This window comes from Canis lupus, chromosome 3 (genome assembly GCF_003254725.2).
Source record: "Canis lupus dingo isolate Sandy chromosome 3, ASM325472v2, whole genome shotgun sequence".
In the NCBI taxonomy this organism is placed as follows: Eukaryota; Metazoa; Chordata; class Mammalia; order Carnivora; family Canidae; genus Canis; species Canis lupus.
This window is the reverse complement of record NC_064245.1, coordinates 25,295,710-25,318,320: the sequence shown is the minus strand read 5'-3', so window position 1 is coordinate 25,318,320 and position 22,611 is coordinate 25,295,710. Positions and strand designations below refer to the sequence as shown.

Below are 22,611 nucleotides of genomic sequence, written 5' to 3'. Positions count from 1 at the left end.
TTCCACACAAGAGGGTTAAGAGCAGTTATTGGAGGGGAAAAATTTCCTATTTGTACTGGGGAGTAGAGATCCTCTAATCATAGGTTACAGTTGATTTGGACTATTTAGCTCCTAAGGTAGAGTCTGTTTCTTCTATATGTTCTTTCCAATGTATAAGTTTCACAGAAATCATTTTTTAATGATTGTAGTTTTTTTTTTAGTTTGAGGGTCATCCTCAACTTGATCTATCAGGAGAAAGCTATGTCTATAAAATGTATGGAATATGGAGATGAATGCCAGGAGATATAGCAAGGAAAGTTGCAAATGGTTGCCTGACCAGAGTGTGGGGAGGAGTAAGAAGGGCTGATGATTTTTGTTATATATATGGATTTTAGTGCTGTTTGACTTTTAAAACTGTGTGTTATATTATCTGGATTAAAATGGGTAAGATTTTTTTTTAAAAAGCAAAGTCCATTTCAAAACATCATCATTGTGCTATTATTTACATGTACCTCATTTCATTTAATCTCCACACTATCCCTATGAATTAGCAATTATTATATCTACTTCAGATGAGATGTGTAGGCTTAGAGAAGTTAAGAGACTTGTCCAGCCAGTGTTACATGGGCTTTATGTCAGAGGCAGGGTCAAGATTGGAACCAAGGTGTATCTGCTTCCAAAGACTATGATCTTAACCACTAACCTGTAGTTTAATATTTAATTCATTCACTTAGTTTGAAGCTGAAGTTAATCTGCTCCACACCAGAGGTTCACACTATTATGTAACCCCCACAATGGAGCTAGGATATAGGTATTTTTTTCTACCAACAAACTTTAGTTGCTTCTTATCAACATTTCGTCTTAAAATGGAAAAATAGTGATTGAGTAAATTCTTCCAGGAGAATATGATGAATATCCAGCATGTTTAAATTTGCTCTGAGGAAAAGAATATTTACTTAATACTTTGATACATTCGATGCCTAGATTCCAGGTATTGGATTATAATAGCACAGAAATTTAGATATTTCTTAAAAAGAAACTTGTAGTGTCTTGTCATATAAGGAAAGTATTTGTAAATAGGAGTTCGATTAAGAAGAACTGATCTGCTTTCATGAATTTTCCAAGTTATCAATATCCAGCTGTATTATTTTACTTTAGGTTTTAGATTTGATACAAACTTCATATACTAATTGCTTTTAACAGCTGCTATAGATATTTATTGCAAAATGTCATTGAAAAGACAGATGTAATATATTAGTTTAGTACACATGGTGATTTAAAGATTAGAGTATGTTAAATAAACTGTGTCAGAAATTATAAATAAACCAAAATGAGTAAAATTATCTTAAAATTGCTAGACAAGTCTTCACATTTAATGTTACATTAATGAGTTTTGTACAGAGACTGTTTAGAATGAAATCCTTTTTCATCAGATGTTGCACATATGCCTTCACTGTTTGTTTTTCTTCAAAGTAAAACTTAATGAAACAGCTAATAAAACTCAATTTTACTCCTGATCCTTGAAAGAAACAAGCCCTTGAAGTGCACCCACTGTTTATTCTTTTGCACTGGTTTTTGCTACTTTTCAGCATGTAAATTTTCCAGTAATGGAAAACAGTCAAAGCCATAAACCTTTTCTTTTAAGTCTTATAAACCCAATATTTATTTCTTATTTGTAAAGTGATTGCACAATGGAAGCACGCTTTGCACACATAGAGAAGTTTGGTCTCAGATCTTCATGTTCACCTCCTGCTGGCTTCAGGAGGGTGTAGTGTGTGTGCATTTAAATGGATCTTTATTACGTAAATAATCACAAACTAGAATAGGTTATTTAACCACCCTAAAAAAAAAGAGAAGTTTCAGAGTGAAAGTCATATATAAGACTCTTCCTATACCCTGTTACTCTCGTAAACCTGAAAATGTATTAGATTGGTGAATAGCTTATGGAAAAGGATCAGCTTCCATGAATTAAAAATATATGGATGGCAGATGTGTATGTACCCCAAGTGGCTTTTCACTAACGATAGCATATTCCATTCTATGTCTTCCTGGTTCTTTTATGGAGAGGATTGTTTTTGATCTGGTGCAGGGTGGAAGTAGATAGATAGGTTGGGATGAGAGGCAGTGCTACTTAAAAGTGTGGTTCTGGATTGGTACCAGTGTAAGGAGGTAAGTGCAAATGTCGAAAATGAGTGCTTAGAAACTTGTAAATAACTTGACAGAGGGGCAGCCCCAGTGGAGCAGCGGTTTAACACCGCCTGTGGCCTGGGGTGTGATCCTGGAGATCCCGGATCAAGTCCCACATCAGGCTCCCTGCATAGAGTCTGCTTCTTCCTCTGCCTGTGTCTCTGCCTCTCTCTCCTGTGTGTCTTTAATGAATAAATAAATAAAATCTTAAAAAAAAATAATTTGACAGAGTGAGATTATGCCTGTCAAATATAATTTAAAAATCAATACTATTAATGGGGGAAGCTATGCATATGTGGGAGCAGAGTATATATGGGAGGAACTCTGTACTTTTTATTCAAATTTGCTGTGAATTTAAAACTGCTCTAAAATAATCACCACCACCACCATCATTGTCATCTTCGTCTTCTTCTTCTTCCTTTTTTTTCTTAAACTGGGACTTATATTTTGTATGTTTGGGATTTTTTATTTCTTTTTTTCCTAGTAATTCATTTTAGTGTTTTTCTCAAAAGCGTGTCTATGACAGATTGGAAATAAAATTCCTGATCTTTTACCACAGATGGTTTGAAAAGCATTTGGTCTAGGATGAGATTTTCAAATGTTGATTTACGTTCCTTTGCCCCATTACATAACATTTGATATTCAAATTTAAGTAAAAAAGAAAAGGCTATCATTTATAATTTCAGGACCCTAACAAAACCACTTGATGACATTGAATGGTTAATGAGCCAGGGGCTGGATAGTAGAACCTGAAGTGAAGATGTTCTGTGTTTCCCATTAAGGGCAGATTCATATGCTCCAGTGACCAGTGAGTGGGAATTGCTGTTGACATTCTCATAAGAAAATCAGAAAGCCTGACCAGGATTTGTGTCCAAATGGAAGTGGGTTATTGCCAACTAGAGAGCTTTAAAAATTAGGGTAGGGTTTTAGGTGGAGGAAAGTGAAGAACAGTTAAAAATTAGGGTAGGGTTTTAGGTGGAGGAAAGTGAAGAACAGAGAAAGCTGAGCTATGTTCTTTGCAGCACTTTTGAAGGGTTAGGAACTTTGAACCACCATGTGATAATCCGTGGGCCTTGACAACAAAGTGGTAGTAGAAATGGTTAGAGTAAAAGTAGCAAGTTTCATTTACTTCTCAGTTTTACCAAGCATATATATTTTAATGCTACTGAAAATCATGGTAAGGGATGCCTCTTTGATATGTATGTATGTTATGTATGTATGCCTTTTGTATGTATGTATGTTATTCATTGCTGATACCTGGACAATCAAAATATAAAGCTGAGATTTATGTGTTAGATAACAGAGTCAGAAAAATGTGCATAAGTCATAGAAATAGAAATTTAGAGTCTTGAAGGTCAAATAATTCACCTTGTCCCACATATTGCTTCTAGTAAGGCAGGTTATGATGAATTAACTTTTTTGTAGCCAGTCTAGGTATGAGTTCATACCCATGGTGTTGGAGGGGAGATACCCTGGGATAGCATTCATGAAGTAGGGATCCCAAACTCTGGTTGAGCTAAGATGAGATTTACTCAGAGGATGTCCAAGAATAAATATGCTGAGCTTGGGAGAGGAATAAGAGGCTGATCACAGAGAAAGTTGGAAGTTGAATAACTTGAATAAGCTGTAAGTGGGCTCAAGATACTAATGGTCATGATTCACTAACAATGTCTTGTATAACCATTCAGAAATTTAGAGTAGTTGAAATGATATTTGAGTACTATTTAAATAACTCTATATGTAAACTCCCTAAAGTCAGCAGTTATTTTAGTGTGGCACCTGTGGCCAGGAAGTTCTCCATAGTAGCCATATCATATAGCAACTGTGCTTGATAATGGACCTTGAATCTTCCCAGTATGTCTAATTACATACTTATGATATACTTTTCATCAGTAATTTTTAAGGAATTTTTATAACTGTGATAAATACACACACACACACATACACACCACACGAGACAAAAAGGTATCATTTTTACCACTTAAATTACTTTATTTTTTTTAAAGATTTTATTTATTTATTCATGAGAGACACACAGAGAGAGGGCAGAGACACAGGCAGAGGGAGAAGCAGGCTCCATGCAGATAGCCTGATGCGGGACTCGATCCTGGGTCTCCAGGATCATGCCCTGGACTGAAGGTGGCGCTAAACCGCTGAGCCACCCGGGCTGCCCAACTTAAATTACTTTAAAAAATTCTGGTAGAAAATTCATGACATAAAATTTACCATCTTAACTCCTTTTCAAGTGGTTCAATTCAGTTAAACTTTATTAGTACTAAGTATATTTACATTGTTATATGGCTATCACTACCATCCTTCTGCAGAACTTTTTCATCTTAGTAAACTGAAACTCTGAAATACCCATGAAATAACTTCCCATTTCCCCTTCCTCCCAGCAGCCACTATTTTCCTTTGTGTTTCTGTGACCTTGATTTCTCTAGGTACCTTATTTAAGTGGAATCATATACTATTTGTCCTCTTATAACTGGTCTATTTCACTTAGCATAATGTCTTTAAGGTTCATCCACATTTCAGATTTTAAGCTGAATAATATTACATTGCGGATATGTATATACATATACATATGACATTTTATTTATCCATTTGTCTGTTGATGAATATTTGGATTTGCATTCATCATTTAAGATTTTGTCTTTTAATACATGTAAAATATTTGTATTTTAATTTCAGCTTAGTTTATCTTAGTTTATCATTATCACCATCGTCATTTTTTATAATTTTGCTGACATAGAATTTATATATGATTATTTTTATTACTTTTATTACCATTTTCTGATACTGAGTGTTGCTAAATAAAACATTGATTTTGTTACTTCTTGGTTTATTACTTTACTTAGTTTTTGCTTTTGGTGTTAACAATTAGCTAAAGTTATATTCTTGAAAGAATTTTGTAATGATTAATTGTTTTTGGAAATTAGGAAATGTTTATTTTTAAAAATCGAGTAATGATTAATGTAATTTAATTAGGTTTATTCATTAAAAGGCTTTCTAGCTTTAGAAAATACAGTATGAAAATATTTTTAATCACACATCAGTTGATATGTTACATATATTTTGTGAAAATGTCAAAATTTTAATTTTTGGAATAAACAAAAATCAATGATGAATTATTTGAACATTTATGAAATTTGTTTTAAAAACATTTTAATGAACATAGAAGATTCTCTACTCCTGTAAATAGGTTTTATGTAGTTGTAAAAGTCTGTAGGCCCCATTAGTTCTTTATATTTGAAAAAGATTTAAATTTTACAGATACGGTACTTTTCAATCTTAATGGATAAACTTCATTAAAGCTGAAAAGCCATCATAAAAAATATTTGAAGTCACTAGTTAGGTAATGAAATGAGACTCTTCCCAAACTTGAATTTGTGTGTTCAGTAACTTTTTTCCCCTCAGCCTAAATGCATTACTGGTAGGAAGGATTATTGTGAAGACAAGGTACAAAGCAAACTGTGCTGGCACCTCACCACAAGAACTCACCCTGTGCAGGAAAAGACTGGAACATTCTTAAGTTTTGCAAAAGCAATACAAAAAACCAAAACTATTTTTGAGATTAGTTCCAACAATGAGCTTTTTCAGTTTATTTAGACTAAGCTAAATAAACCAGTTACAAGGTCACACCATTAAAAGCTAAAGCCGAAATGCCTCACACAAGGACAGAAGCCCTCATTTTACCAGCCAGTCTAGACACTGAAGTCAGTAAAGCAAAAGAGATGGAAAAAGTGGTACTCTCAAATAATACTTGTAAATATATTGATGACGTGTCAGGTGACATAAAGAAAACATTAATCCAGAGTATTGTGAAATCAAACACGTGTTAGAAACTGCCAAATTCCAGCACAGTTAGAATTCCTAAAGAGAAATGCTGGGAAGAATATCAGCACTCCGTAAAGCAGTACCAAAAGAAATTACTGGGGATGAAATATTGAAGGTGGAGAATTCATACTTTGAAACAAATAAGGTATTATGGAAACATGCTTGGGTTTGTATACTGCTGGCGTGAGTGCAGGGACAGGAGTACGTAATGGCTGTACATCAAGGGTCATGAAAACAGTGAGATTCAAATAATATGGTATTTTATTCTCAGAGAAACTCTCTTGTGTAAAAGATTGCCTGTACATGAATTTCACATAGTTTGATATATCTAAATGGAGAATATAATATAGCTGAAGCTGCTTTATTCACATCTGTTTTAGCTTCACATGAAGAAATGGGGTTGGAATATAGCTTTCCACAGTTTCATACTGAGAGGCAGTGTATATCCAAAGTAGAGTTTTGTCAAAAGTTTATGGACGAGAAGGAGAATTCAAACTTTTTCTGTAAACAGTTCTGATTTGTTAAAGATTTGTTAAAAGGTAGTTACTGCCTTGAAAAAAATAGCTTCATTAGCTGAGTGAATAAACCTAATAGAAAATTGCCAGGATCTCATAACAATGAATTCATGTGTACTGACAGAATTTATGGATTCGGTGCAAAAATTTGGCCTTGGAAACGTGTGCTTAAAAAAGATGGATTTGTGGCATTTAGTTTGTTGCACGATTTGAATAGTAAAGAAGGATCATTAGGACAAGTAGAGCAACACCTTGTATACTTAAGGAAGAGCTGCATCATGGATTTAGGTGTATGCTTTCAGTTATATTCACAATTTATTTATACTATCATAGGAAATTTTCACACTACATCTGTTGATGAAAGTAAAGGAAGATCTGTTTGATTTACTGAGCGAAGGCAATTTTGCAGTACAATTTGGATTTGAATTTTCCAAATTCTGGTTAGTGATGAGAAAGGAGTTTCTATCATTTGTCTCTGTAGAGAGAGAAAATAGATTAGCTTGGGGCTGGGGGTAGGAATGGTGATTGACTAATAATTTTATAATATAAAGAAAATGTAAAAAAAATAAAAAAGAAAAAATATATTTAAAGATTTTTTTCACTGAGTTTCATATATACACCACCAAAGTCCCTCATATTTACTCCATTATATTGTTCAAATATGAATTTTTATGTGTGTCATGATGTGAAAAGGGTTAGGAAGCACTGGACTGAATCCTATGACAGTCTGGAAAGCCGAGGCAAGAGTGTTAACTGTAACAGGTCTCAAATTCAATAAGGGATTTCAGAGAATGGAGTAAAAAGCAAGGACCAGGAGAGGATAAAATTTCAGGAAATATATTTACCAACTAGCATGGGTGATGGGGCACAGCCTACAGTATCTTATGTCTTACTAAGGTGGGAGATAAGGGCCAGCAGTAGTGGGATGGGGAGATGGCAAGAGGATGATGAACTACACTCAGCTGGATTAAGCCAAATAGCTGTTCAGATGGCCTCTTAATTATGTAGAAGAATAAAGACCTGGGAAGAGAAATAGGTTATCCTAGCCTTCTATAATTCACTCACGGGGATTCATCAAAATAAGTTAACTTTTGAAGGAGAAACCTACTTTTTGGGAAAAAAAATACTAGTAGTTACTTGTGTCAGGTTCTATTTTTAGTGTTTTGTATGTATTCAGTTTAATTTCACACTGGTTGGTAATAGTACTCATTATTATTTCCATCTTATAGGTCAGGAAACTGAGGTCACTCTTATTCATGGTAGAGCTGGTGTATGAACTCAGGCAGTCTGGTTATAGAATCCATATACTTGACTCTGCTATACTGCTTCTCAAATCTGTAGTAATCCTAACTACCTAACTCCTTAGAAACTCCCATCCCTGATCTCAGTGCAGACTATTTTCACAGCCTGGACCTTCTCCTGTGGATGATGTGGTCTACAGTAGATGCTGCACTAGGGTCTCCTTGGTTATGACTCAGAACTAATGGGTCCCACTTCAGTTGCTTGTTTGGGGAGAAGTTGATGAATATAGTCCGATCTTAAGATGTCATCAGAACATTTACTTTGCAGCACTCCATCATTTATATAGCGGTACTTTAGCATATGGTGGCTACTAGCTACATGTGGTAATTCAAATTGAAATATAAATTAAGTAAAAATCAAATAAGATTAAAAAAAAAACAAAACAAAACCCTTGGTTCTCTGGTTACACTTCAAGTGGCTACTGCCTACCGTTTTGGGCAGCACAAGAAAGTTTTCTGTCACCAGAGCTGGCTTTATTGGACAGTAGCATTCTTGATGGTTCTCTTCTCCAAGTCTGCTTCATCAGAAGTGAGAGCTTGTTTCAAGTTGCTTCTAACCCGTCAGGTTGCCTTACTTTAGTGGTTGGCTCCACTGATTCTGTCTTTCCTCATACTGTAAAAGACAGCAATTCCAGAAAATAATAGATTTTTGTGGCCATTAGTTGCTAGTTCATACAAGATTTGCTTTCTTTTTTTTTATGATAGTCACACAGAGAGGCAGAGACACAGGCAGAGGGAGAAGCAGGCTCCATGCACTGGGAGCCTGACGTGGGATTTGATCCCGGGTCTCCAGGATCATGCCCTGGGCCACAGGCAGGCGCCAAACCGCTGCGCCACCCAGGGATCCCAAGATTTGCTTTCTTAAAACAGTTCTATAGTACTGTTGACCTTGCTCTCCTTACCTCATTCTGCAAGTCTTACAATTACAAACTGAATTCTAAGAAATCCATACGTGACAGCCTGTCACACTTTGGCTTCTATTGAACTTGAAGGCATCTCTAACTCTTCTTAAGCAAGAGCTCTTATAGGTGTGTACTTGGATTTTTGTACTTAACTTTATGGTTTTATTTTTTTTTATTCTTCCTGAATATCATCTCATTTCCCCCTTTTTATCTGAGGTTTTGGTTTGTTTATTTCTTTTTAAATTAAATGTTGATTTGATCACCTGACAAACCATTATTATTGTTATTATTATTATACCCAGCTTTGATAAGGTTGGCTAAAAAAGAGTCATGTCAAACTAAGAGACAAAGTCATGTCTCTTCTTTTCTTTTGAGAAGGTTACTAGATGGGTGGGATGCTTTAGAAGTAGTGAGTTTGATCTCAGCCAAATCATTTAGAATGGGCTGACAGGTGAGTAAGGATTGCAGAAATCATATCAAATTTGAAAAACCTGAGAATATTTAATCTGCAGAAAAATAGACTATTTTAGATAGAGGACTGTGTTGAGTGAGCAGTGTTTTTTTTTTTTTAATTTATTTATTTATTTATGATAGTCACACAGAGAGAGAGAGAGAGAGAGAGAGGCAGAGACATAGGCAGAGGGAGAAGCAGGCTCCATGCACCGGGAGCCCGACGTGGGATTCGATCCCGGGTCTCCAGGATCGCGCCCTGGGCCAAAGGCAGGCGCTAAATCGCTGCACCACCCAGGGATCCCGAGTGAGCAGTGTTGATCCGAAGAATTTATTGTTATCAGAGGAAGTTATCAAGGTTACTTATGAGGAATATAAAGTGCTGTCAGTATGTTCAGGGGAACACACATAAGTTCCCCAGACCTTGGGGCAGCACTACATAAGCAGGGGTAACTGCAGGATATTTTCATTCCTGTGACCACAAAAGTGAAGTGAGCCAAAAAAACACAGTGAGAATTAAACGAAGTAGGGTTAAGTTTTCATTAAAGGCTGTGCGGTGCATTCCCTACTCCTGGTTGCCCTGGCAACCGGGCTCCCTTGCATGCTAATGACATTATAATGAGAAAAAAACCACATGCAAATGCAATAAATAGTAATTAGAGGCAGAGCCATACATGAAGTGGTGAGCTCCACCTTGGGAAGGTCTGGGGAAGAGCTGCTGAAGGGTTTGTACTGAAGACAAAGAAAGAGGTAATGAAAGAAAGACTTTGAGTTATGTATAAAAGGGTTGAATCCTCATAGAGCACATGTTAGCATTTGCCTCCTGCAAATACCTGTTGTTTCTCCAAGTAGAATTTACTCAAAGTCAAAAGTCCTGCATTTGCACATCCACATTGTCATAACCATTCTACCTGTTGGCATCCCTGAATGGGAAGGATCTTAGCTGTGGAACAACTATAGCAGCCTGCTGTTTGGAATGCCCTTTCTGATCACAATGGACAGGGCTGGGCTCATTAGACAAGGTAGTGGGGCCAAAATACGTAGCCAGAAGTCATTCTTGGTGAAGAGAGTGTCTTAATTCTATGTTGCTTCAGATGGGACAAGTAGGACCAATGAGGGACTGCATTTGGTTAATATAAGGTGGAACTGATTGAGAGAACATGATATCTCCGTCACTGGAAATGTGTCAGAGATGCTGGGTGGCTGCCTCTCTCAAATGTGATAGATGGATAGCATTTTTGATTTGCCCAAATGGTTAAATTCAGAATCTATAAATCACTGCCCAGTTTCATTCTCTTCCCTTTACTTCATTTTATTCAGACTCTTCTATTTTTATTGCTACTTGTCTGTGTATCTTTCTTTGAAATGACTAGAAAATGTTACATCATCTGCTTCACATTATCCTAATTCTTTGATTTATCTTTTCAGTGTCAGTTTGAACCATAGATTACTGAGTAAAAATCACCAAAAAGCCATGAAGATTCATAAATTTTTACTATTCTTTTTCCTCTTTAAATTAAAAAAGTGTAAAAATTACATAAGAAATGCACATTGACTTTTGTAAAAATTTGCATGACTATGTTTAACAATCCAAGTAATAAAGACATATATATAATGAAGTGTTTAAGTCCCTGTCAGCCACCTCTCATCTCCTCTGCTAACTCCCAGTCCCAAACTTCAGAGAAAACCAGTGTTAACAGTTTGGAGAGTAAATGTCAAAATCTCTGTCTGTGAATTTATGTGCAGTTATTATTTACTATATACATTATTAATACATTATTACTATGTAATGCTGAGTGATTGCTATGTATCAGATACTGATCCTTTTTCTATATTAATTCATTTAATCCTTAGTTAATCTCCCTTTAAGGGATTTTATAGAGAGAGGAAGGAAGGCCAAGAAAAGTTAAGAAACTTGCCTAGGGTGACAAGCCAAATTTATTCCCCAGGAAGTCTGTTTTGGAGCCCATACTTTCTCTCATCACACCATCCTGTCTGTTCTGCAGGTAGCATACATATATGTTTTCTTTTTTCCATGTGTCTGGAATCAGTCATTCCGCATGATTACTTTTCAAGTAGATTTTTTTTTTCATTTTTTTTTCAAGTAGATTTTTAAACTTAATATTCAGAGATCATTCCATTCCAGTAACCTACCTCTTCTATTCTTAAAAAATTATTCTCTTGTTCAGATGCTCCGTAATTTAAATAGTCCCCTGCTGATGAGCATTTAATTTGCTATAACAAATGATAATTTAATAAATGTCCATGCAGAGCAGTTTTCATATGTGCTTATATGTTACTATAGAATAAATAGTTCAAAATGGGATTGCTGAATGAGAGACTCTGCTCACTTTGCATTTTGACAGATACTGCAGAATTAGCACAATTATCACTCTGCTCTTGAAAATACTCTTTGCTTAGCATCTGGGACACTGACCTGTTAGTTTCTGTCTCCCTTGAGATTGCTTCTTTTTGACTTCCTCCTCATCTCCCAACAGCTAAACATTGGAGTGCCCTTGGGCTCAATCTTTGAACTTCCTTTCTTTTCCAGTTGGATTCACTCTCTAGGATATCTTATCCAGCTCCTTGGCTGTAAATACTATATATTCACTGGTGATTCTTAAAATTGTATTTTTGGTGCTTATCATGTTCCTGGGCTTTAAGCTTTTATATTCAGCAACCTGATATTGATTGCATTTGAATGTGTACAAGGCATTGCACATTTAACACATTTTTACTTAACCTCCCTTCTCCACTCCAACCTGCTTCTTCTACATACTTCCCTATCTCAAGAAATATTAGTTTCCACTTGCTCAGGACAAGAACTTGAGGTTTGACTCATCTCTTTCTCTTGCATCATATTTAATCATTGGTAAATCCTACTAACTGAATCTTCAAAATACGTTCATCATCAGCCACTTCTTGCCACCTGGACTGCACCACATTTTCCCAGGATGCATCATTTCTCGCCTGGCTTATAGTAATAGTTTCCTAATTAATGCTCATTTAGAATCTGGTCTTGAAACAGCAGCTAGAGTGATCTTTTAAAAATGTGAGTCCCATCATAGAATTCTGTAGCTCAGAGGCCTCCAGTGACTTCCAGTTTTAGAATAAATTCTAAAGCTTTGTTCATGACTTCCAAGGCCTACATGGTGTTCACACCCTTTCTATCGTTTTTCTTGTCTTAAGTTCTTTCATTCTCCTATTCTGTCATTCTGCTCAGCCATACTGATATGCCTTCTGTTTACACCATGGGGCCTTGGAACTTCCCATTGTCTAGATGTTCTTCTCCTAGATAGCTTTATGACTTATTCCCTTACTTTTGATACATCATTGCTCTCCTTATCAGTGAGGACCTGCTATCTACTCACCTTATGTAAAATAGCATCAAACTAACTCAATAATTTTCAGTCTTCCTTACTCTAATTTATTTTTATTGAACCTAAAACCACTTACTTTATGTATTTAGTTATTTGCTATCTCTTCCACCCTGTATCCTGTCCTCCGGAATGCAAGCTCCATGAGGAGAAAAACCTTTGACTGTGCTGCTGTATCTCTGGGGCATAGTATAATATATTTGCATGAAGTAGGTGCTTAATAGTATTTGTTGAATGAATGAGAGCATGGACAAAATTTCTCCCCAACCATACTGTAGCAGTTGATTTTCCCGTCAAAAAGTATATGAGTATGCCCATTTTCTCATACTGTATAAAATTAGATATTACTGATCTTTTTTAATTTTCTCATTATAAAAGGTAGAAAATGATATATTGTTTTGTTTTAAATTATTTTTTTTTAAAATTTTTTATTTATTTATGATAGTTACAGAGAGAGAGAGAGGCAGAGACACAGGCAGAGGGAGAAGCAGGCTCCATGCACTGGGAGCCTGATGTGGGATTCGATCCCGGGTCTCCAGGATCGCGCCCTGGGCCAAAGGCAGGCGCCAAACCGCTGCGCCACCCAGGGATCCCTGATATATTGTTTTGATTTGCATTTTCCTCATTATGCTGATGTTGAGCATATTTCCATATGCTTATTGGTCACTGGTATTTCTTCTAGGAATTTTTTGTTTATGTCCTGTGTCCATTTTACTGTAGGGTTGTTTATCTTTGTAATATTGATTTGTAGGAGTAACTTATATATTATGACTATCAATCCTTCATTTCATATATATATTGCAAATATTTTTTCCTAGACTGTCACTTCTCTTTTAACTTTGTTAATAGTATCATTTGTCATATAGGAGTTTTAAATCTTTAATAAATCTGCCAGTATTTTGCTTTATGGCTTCTGAGTTGGTGTTTTGCTCAGGAAATCCTTCCTAACTACTTCTGAAAATATTATCTCTTATTTTCCTCTAAGCCATTATTATTTTATTATTTTATATTTAGGACTTTAATCCATCTGGAATTTAGTTTGGAGATTGTGTGGGATAGTAATATAGTTTATTTATTTTATTTAATGGTGAACCAGTTGTCTTCATGTTTATTATTGACTCATCTCTTCTTTCATCTATGATCCAATTCTTTAAATTATATATTAAATTCTAACATGAGTCTCCTTCTAGACTCCATATTCTTATCTTTGATATATTTTTCTTTTCACAATAACATAGATTTTAATGATTGCTAGTGCTCTTTAGTTAATTTTGATATCTGATAATTATACCATTCATTGCTCTTTTCTAAAAATGTTAACTACTTCTGTGCATTTTTTAAAAATTTTTATTTATTTATGATAGTCACACACAGAGAGAGAGAAAGAGGCAGAGACATAGGCAGAGGGAGAAGCAGGCTCCATGCACCGGGAGCCCGACGTGGGATTCGATCCCAGGTCTCCAGGATCGCGCCCTGGGCCAAAGGCAGGTGCTAAACCGCTGCGCCACCCAGGGATCCCACTTCTGTGCATTTTTAATATAAATTTTAGAATAATTTTACAAGTTTCATAAAAATACTTTGGATTTTTTTCATAGTTTACTGTAAAGTTGTAGAGTTTTCCTCACATGATAGGTATGTTCCTATATACTTGACATTTTTGTTCAAGCTGGGAATGAGGCATTTTATCTTTATGGTTTTAATGGATTATTGTCATAGTTGTAAAATTAATAATTTTTATATGTTGATCTTTTTCCTGGCCACTCTCTGAAAGTCTCTTATTTATTTTTATTACTTTTTCTGTTGATTCTCTTAGATTGTTTAAGCAAATCATGGAATCATTTGCTATTTTGTCTTTTGCGAGAACTTTCTTCAGGCAGTGAACTGAGACATTTGTAGAGCTTACTTGTTTATTTCCCATCTCTTAGTGATCACTGTCCTGCATTTCCTGTGTCCCATATCTGAAAATTCTGATTTCACATCTTTTGTTTGATTTTCTAGTTGTTTAAGATAGGAGTGAAGTCTAGTCTCCATTATTCTATAGAAGATTAAAGAAACAAGAATGTAAAGCTTCTTGAAGGATATAGTATGTATTGCCATTATATGAAATGTAAGTTTAACAAATACAGATTTTAAGCTATTGGTAAATATATGATCATCAGTTCAACTGGTCTGTTTCCAAATCTAAGATTGGGAATACAGCAGTAGGAGAACATGATTAACTCTTGGAAATGAAGAAGAAATATTAAAGATGTCTCCCTAAGATTTGTAGCGTATGTGTGAGGCAAGGGGGTGTGCTTCTGTTCCTTCCGCTATTGGATTTTATCAGACCAGCTTTCTCCTACCTCCTGCCATGATGCAGAGGCAACAGACTTTCTTCTTCTGTCACTTGCTCATGTCAAGCTATGGGAAGCAGGAGTTCTGATAGAAGATACAGAAGGGGAGGGCATTCAGTGGAAGAGCTTTAAACATGTACAGGCTTGGAATGGAAATGACTAAGAGGGCACAGATTGTGACTCATTCTGGGAAATATGTCAGGGCACTTTTGTTACATTAATAAATAAGGCTGAATGGATAACATCTTCCCTCTCTTTTTCCTTCTTTTCCCTCTTCTCTGCCAACAGTGTGAGTTTGCCACATAACCTGGTATTGATCCAAATAGTGGATATTAAATGCCCTTTTTGGCAAGTAGAATGATTTTAGTTAAGTCTTCAATCTCATATTATCCAGGCCCTATGGATAAAAAGCAGTAATTGTACTACTCTTGTGCAGCCTTCTCTAACAGCTTCTTCTTCCCCATGATTGGTCAAAACCCTTTTGGTTTCCAGGAGGAGCCATTAGAATCTGGCCTAGTGTGCTCAGGCTGAAATAGCTTCTGAAGTATTGGCCATTGGCTTCATCCTGCCTCGGCTGTTCCTCTGGGTAAGCTGCAGGAGCTGAGTGACTACCTTTCTCCCACCTCTTTCTGCTTTGCCGTCTGAACTGAGTTGAATGGTGTTTCCTCAAATTCATGTCCACCCAGAATTTGTACATGTGATTTTATTTGAAAATAGAGTCTTTACAGATGTAATCAAGTTAAGATAAGGCTCTACTGGATTGCAGTGTGTCCTAAGTACATTATGACTGATGTCCTTTAAGAGCAGGGAGATTTGGACACAAAGATAAACACGAAGACAGAAGCAGCGATTTGGGCAACAACCAGAACCTAGGAAAAGGCAAGAGAGATTTCTCCCCTAGAGTCTAAAGAGAGAATATGGCCCTGTTAGCACCTTGATTTTGGAATCTGTCCTCCAGATTCGGAATGGTGAGAGAGTAATACATGTCCGTAGTTTTAAGCCACCCATTTTATGTACTTTGTATGGCACCCGTGCCAAGAAGGACTTTCTTACTTCCGCTTTGCCTTTTTTCACCCTCACAGCAGGAGCCTTCTCTGAGTAAAACTGCCTAAACTCAGGCACCCTTTATTTCTTGAAAAACCAGGAAAGTTAATAAATTATTTGTACTGCTTTGTAAGACTAGTGCTTTGAAATCAAAGTGACAACTTGCTACCCTGATAATTTTCTACTGTGAGACTATCAAATTTCTTTCAATTTACTCTAATTATAAAATTACTTCAGTACTCTTAATTCTCTTGAATGATTTACTTAGAAGAGATAATGTTATAAAAAAGGAAATACTTATGAAAGGAATAAGATTTGGCGTAACTTTAAATCTATAAATTAAGACAGGGAAGTTAGAACATGGGTCATTTATGTGTTTGTTTTTTAAGCTACAATATTGGGAAAGCAATGATAAACCTTTGAGAACATTTCAACTGGAGCAAACAAAATACTTTAAATCTCTATAAAGTTAAATTGGAAGTAGAAACACAGAAAAATTATTTTTCTGCACCAGGTTCCCCACATTCCCTCTAATCAGTTATAGAAGCTGTTGGCCATTCCTTGGGCACAAATAAGCAGGAATGCACTAAGAGGCAAAACCAAATTGTTTAATATAAAAAAAGTATGAGGGCACAGATGGAGGTCCCACATCTATGAACTGAAAATTGAAAACTCAAAATGGGCAAGTAGAAAACCTGAAAACATTATTAAAAAACAAAAGAGGAAAAAGAGGATGAAATCCCACAAAATGCTTAATAGTGAAATTTAATATTGTAGAGATATCTGTTGAAATAAGGAAAATGGAACCAATGTGATTTAAAGTTACTTTTGATGCTTTGGTTCCAAGAAAGGGAAGGAATTTAGCATCATTTAAACTCTAATCATTTTTTTAAACTTTTATGAAATAAGCAGGATGTGTAGGTATGTTTAAACATATAAATGTGTGCTTCTCTCAGATAAGGTCACCAAATTGGCTCAGTAACTTTTTCTGGTCTGATAAGTGGCTAAGAGCAGATCTTTCTGCTCTTTTTTCCTTGGGACCACTGTGCTTTGCTGTGCTTTGACCTGCATTTGGGCAAGGGAATTGATTATATTAATTCACTGCCCATCTATGAAGGGGTTGGAGGTGAAGAGAAGGGGGACATAGGAGGTCTGAGTTCTTCCAGGGAAAGGGAGCCAGGACAATTATATGAAAACCAGGGTTTTAGATAAATGAGCACAGTGCAAGGCTTCTCAGTATGTTTATATTGAAATGAAGTTGAAAATTGAAAGCCCTTAAAATTGAAATTTTAAGTGGCCAAAAAAAAAAAAAAATGTCCATTTGAAAAATAGTGAAGATATGCTGTAATTCTGGGAAAGAAATATTGCCCTTGTTTTGGTTTAGCAACTAGAGGGTTAGTTTAAAAAGGAAAGAAAAGGGATCCCTGGGTGGTTCAGCGGTTTGGCGCCTGCCTTTGGCCCAGAGCGCAATCCTGGAGTCCCGGGATTGAGTCCCCTGTCGGGCTTCCGGCATGGAGCCTGCTTCTCCCTCCTCCTGTGTCTCTGCCCCTCTCTCTCTCTGTCGCTCTCTGTGTCTATCATGAATAAATAAATAAATCTTTAAAAAAAATAAAAATAAGGAGACAAAATAAAAACAAAAGTTAACATTGTATGCAAGAACATTTTATGGTTCTTAGAATAATTTTGATTTCAGAGTGGAAGGAAAATTAAAACAATTTTTTAAAATTAAATTTCAATGAATTAACATATAATGTATTTATTATTTATTTATTTATTTATTTATTTATTTATTTTCATATAATGCATTTAGTTTCAGAGGTAGAGTTCAGTGATTCATCAGTCTTAAAGGATACCCAGTGCTCACTACATCATGTGCCCTCCTTAATGTCCATCACCCAGTTACCCCATCCCCCCACACCCCTCCCTTCCAGCAACCCTCAGTTTGTTTCCTCTTATGGTTTGTCTCCCTCTCGGATTTTGTCTTGTTTATTTTTTCCTCTCTTCCTCTATGATCCTCTGTTTTGTCTCTTAAATTCCACATATGAGTGAGATCTTTCTCTGATTGACTTATTTCTCTTAGAATAATAGAGTGGAAGGAAAGTTTTAATGGATTTTCCTATTTCAGGCTTCCTAGTGCAGTGTTACTTTTTCTTTCATGGGTTGGGTCTTTATTTTACTTTATTTGTTTTATTTAATTTTTACAAGGAAAAACAGTATATGGCCATTGTAAAACTCTGATATACTTAAGTATATAAAATGCAGGTGAAAATAGTTTCTTCCCTTTCCTCTGATTCAGGTCTGTAGTTTGTTTTCTATGTACATAAATATATGAATGAACATTTATAATATATTTACATAAATGGGATCCTTGTTCTGTAACTTACCTTTTCCACCTAACATATCATAGTATCTTTCTTTGTGAGCACATATAGAAATATCTCATTATTTCTGATGGTTGCATAGTATTCCATTGTATGGATGATTTACATTTGTTTACTGGAGCCCCTATTGATGAAGAATTAATTCCTTGGTTATTCTCATAGTTATCCTTGTAACTTTAAACAATGTACTTCTACTTACCAGTTTCTCATCTTTGGACAATAGTGATTGAATCCTGCTGTGATAGATGAGGAATTAATGTGCTTATACTATCTCCCACATTCCTTCTTGTTCTTCTGATTTTTATTTTATTTTATTATTTTTTTAAAAGATTTTATTTATTCATGAGTGACACAGAGAGAGGCAGAGACATAGGCAGAGGGAGAAGCAGGCTCCCTGTGGGGAGCATGATGTGGAACTTGATCCAGGATCCCAGGATCATGAACTGTGACAAAGGCTCAATCACTGAGCCACCCAGGAGTCCCCATTCTTCTGATTTTAAAATTAATTATATTACTATTTTTATATCATCAAGATTTATGATATTTAGATTTTGTTCATTAATTATAATTAGTTCTTTGTGCTTTGTTTATAGATTGATTAGAAATTTAAATCTAATAAAAGTTTATTTGTGTGCTAAGGTAAAAAGATTCATTGCTGGACTAAGTATTGTGATAGAAGATAGTATAATCGTCCGATATGCTACTGCTGTGGAGAGAATGTTTCAGTCAAAATCCTACAGATTCTCATTTCGTTTCATACCACAGCCAGGCCAAGAAAGCTCTTTTAATTGGGAAGAGTCAGAGAGCCTCCAGTCAAGGGCCAATGGTTACAGTGTTTTTGTGTGGTTTAATTTCCAGCCAATGAACAGATGTGTTCAGTAGGCATTCACACAGTAGGTCACACAGATAAAAGCAATAATTATGGATTGTGTCATGTAAATGGTGAAGCAAGGGGGTATCAGCCTTAATTAGATGGGACCCAGTCAGAAGATTTAATTTTTTCTCAAAAGGACAGCCCCAGCTTCCTCAACTGAAGCTGAGCTGCATCTCCATTCCTTTCCCCTAGAAAGTTTTGAAATAAGTGTGGGCTATTTAATAAATGACTGTTGTGTTTTTTAAACTCCAAAATACTATAAGACTAGGGAAGATTAGAGATGTACAAAGCTCTTTTTCAAAGGTGAAGTATGTTATACCCTCTCTTTTCCTTTTGGTTTCTTGAGTTTTTGGTCTTTTGAATTTTTACCTGAGTTACTCATGGATTACTTTGACTGGATATTGACTCAATGGCATTAGAGTCAGCCATGGCCTGGATCTACATGCATTGGAAGGTGTAACTGGGTTCAGAAATTGAAACTGCAGTTAGTGAGATTGCGTGGGTGTTAAGAGTGGGCAAGAGGAGAGGACACACTAGCATATTTAGAATTGTGTTCTGGAGGATCTCTAAATCCTTAACAATTATTTTCCTATGCTATCTGACTTTGGCTTTTAAAAAAATAGACAGATATTAGTTTAATGTCTGATCTACCCAGTGTAATCTTTGCTTTTCAGCAGCAGTGTTCACTTTCTTTTTTTCACCCCTAAGATTAATCAGCTATGGGCAGCTGCTGGTAGTATTGATTTGATCTCTTATGGAGGGAAAGAGTAATCACTCAAGATCTGTGGCCTAGGTTTGGCCTCTTCCTCAGGGTTCCACTGACCCTGAACGTCATGTTGTTTCATCAGTGTTGGCAGTGACCTAGAAACTTCTGCTTGTCATAATTCCTCCCCAACAGCCTTGCCAAGCCCTGCATGCAGCTGGTCATTCTGGGTAGTTAACTTGAGTTTAAGTACTATATGCAATATTTTATTGCAAGGTAGAGCTGAGGCCCTTAGATAAGCATCTATCTATCTATCTATCTATCTATCTATCTCTATCTATATATATATATAATTTTAAATATTTTATTTATTTATTTGAGAGAGTGAGGGAGAGAGAGAACATGAAAGGAGGGAGTGGCAGAGGAAGAGGGAGAAGCAGACTCACCACTGAGCACAGAGCCTGATGTGGGGCTCGATCCCAGGACCCTGGGATCATGACCTGAGCCGAAGGTAGATGCTTGAGCCACCCAAGTGCCCCTATATATATATATTTTTAGATAGCAGTGTTTTTCTAGAGAAGATCATTAAACCCTTATTAAAATTCAATAATAGAAGCCCTATAATTGTTTGGATAGCTGGATTCCAACAGGCATAACAGCTATCTGGGTGGCATAGCCCATGGCAATTTGTGAGAAAGCAGACACACACTTGTTCTGTTAGGAAATCCTTAGATCTCCATCCAATACTCAGTCAGCACTACACTAGAAAATTTGGTTGTCTCTGTAGGGTTCTATATGGCTTCCAGGACATTTTTTCCCTAGAAGTTCAAAATTGGAATTTATTACAGCAGTGTGATAGCTTGGAGGCATATGTTCAAAGGGCAGTCAATGAAGTATTTCTTTAATATGAAGTGTTATTTATAGGCACAAAAGGGTTTGTACACTAAAAAAAATAAGTTTCCTTCCTAACTCTCCCACCTGCCTCACCTGGACCTTCAGAGGTTACCACTGATACCAGTGTTTTGGGTGTCCTTCCAGATATATTTATTTATTTATTTTTTCCAGATATATTTAATACACACACAGACATATACAATTATATTTAAATAAATGGTATCATAATATATATGTACACATACTATTCTGCACATTTTTTTCCCCTCAGTGGTCTATCTTTGTTATTATTCCATATCAATACTTAGAGAACTTACTCATTTTTTTTTATGGCTGAATAACATTCCATTATTTGCATATACCATAATTTAACTTCATTGGTAGGTATTTAGGTTATTTCCAATCGAGTGCTATTAAAGCAATACTTTATACATATCATTGCATGAATTTTATTTCCTGCATGTACAGCTATATCTATAAGGTGCATTTCTGGGTGGAAGATATGTGCATTTTTAATTTGGTTAGTTATTGCCAACTTGTTCCCCAGAGAAGTTATATTAATTTAAACTACCCTGCCCATGGCAATGTATGACAGTGCCTGTGTATTTTTTTCTACATCTTTACCTACACACTTTATTTCATGCTTTTGGTCTTTGTCAATCTGACAGGTAAAAAATGGTATCACGTAGTTTTAATTTGCATTTTTCTTATGGGTAATGTTTTCTTATGTGTAAAATAGGTTTATTTTTATATGGTTAATATCCATATGTACTTCCTCTTTAGTGATCTGTTTATATCCTTTGCTCATTTTCCTGTTGAGCTGTTGGTCTTTTTATTTTTTAAAGATTTTAATTATTTATTTGAGAGGGAGAGAGAAGGAGAATGAGCAGGGGGAGGAACAGAGGGAGAGAGAGAGAAGCAGACCACCTGCTGAGCAGGGAGTTTGAAGCAGTGCTTGATCCCAGGACCCTGGGATCATGACCTGAGCCAAAGGTAGCTGCTTAACTAACTTAGCCACGTAGGCACCCCTGTTGGTCTTTTTCTTACTGATTTACTGGAACTATTAATACATTGGGGGAAATTAAAACTATATATTGACAAAATTAGTCCTATGATATGGGCTACAAATGTATTTTTCATATTTTGATATTTATCTTTTGATTTTATGGTGTTAAGATTTTTTTCCATGATATAGAAATTATTATTTTATTATAACTGTGGGTTTTTATTTATTTTAAAAATATCCTTAAATACATACATAAATATAAATATGAAATTACATATATATCTTTATGTACACATTCATTCCAGTGTTTTCATCTAGCACATTGATGTTTTTGTTTTTCTCATTTAACTCTTTATTCCACATTTTGGTGTAATGTGAAGGATATTCTATGTAGATAACTTGAGTTTTGACTATGAGGCGGAAGTGTTCTTTTTTTCATTAGTGGTGTCTGGAGAACAACACCTGGACATTTTCTATTATTTCTCTTCTGCAGTGACAGAGTGAAGCAACCTGTGCTTAGTGGCGGATGGGCAGTAAGGAGCTCTGATGGCTAAAGTGTAGTTGGACATGGGGTGGTGACAGTTTTGAGTTGTTAATGACAGTTACAGAGGCTTGGGTCAAGGCTGGGCAAGTTGCCAGAAAGTGGAGTTTGAGGTGGTAGTAAAGACCACTTAAAAAGTTGTCTCGGTGCTGTCAAAATGAGAATTCGCTCAAGATGAGAATTCGCAGAAGCCAATTTTGCCTATGGAGAGCTCCAAGTGGGCCATGGTATTCCTGGAGGTTGGGAGTTGTTTGTGGCCATTTCTCCTAAGACAGCTACAGAATACT

At 35.9% G+C, this 22,611-nt stretch overlaps 1 protein-coding gene and 1 long non-coding RNA gene across 14 annotated transcripts in view; one reads left to right on the top strand and one right to left on the bottom strand.

Annotated features, from left to right (window-relative positions):
- The window catches only part of ATG10 (autophagy related 10), a 223,732-nt gene that overhangs the window by 29,188 nt on the left and 171,933 nt on the right, over positions 1–22,611 (top strand). The window contains exon 1 of one of the 12 annotated variants that reach the window (XM_049108311.1): positions 9,527–9,921. The exons of 9 other annotated variants lie outside the window; for them this stretch is intronic. Coding sequence is in view for 1 of the 3 variants with exons in the window: in XM_049108310.1 (XP_048964267.1) it covers positions 12,692–12,757 (66 nt within the window). In the remaining 2 variants the exon portion in view is untranslated. Of the gene's footprint in view, positions 1–9,526; positions 9,922–12,421; positions 12,758–15,368; positions 15,468–22,611 lie in introns of those variants that run through there. 2 more of the 12 variants (XM_049108310.1, XM_049108312.1) reach the window with 2 other exon arrangements.
- Positions 6,242–12,445, bottom strand: LOC112653931 (uncharacterized). 2 transcript variants are annotated; one of them, XR_003132640.3, is made up of 3 exons: positions 11,326–12,445; positions 8,250–8,432; positions 6,242–6,993 (listed from the first exon to the last, which is right to left on the bottom strand). It is a non-coding gene; the product is annotated as an uncharacterized LOC112653931 (long non-coding RNA). The 2 variants fall into 2 exon arrangements; XR_003132639.3 differs by having other exon boundaries at positions 11,609–12,443.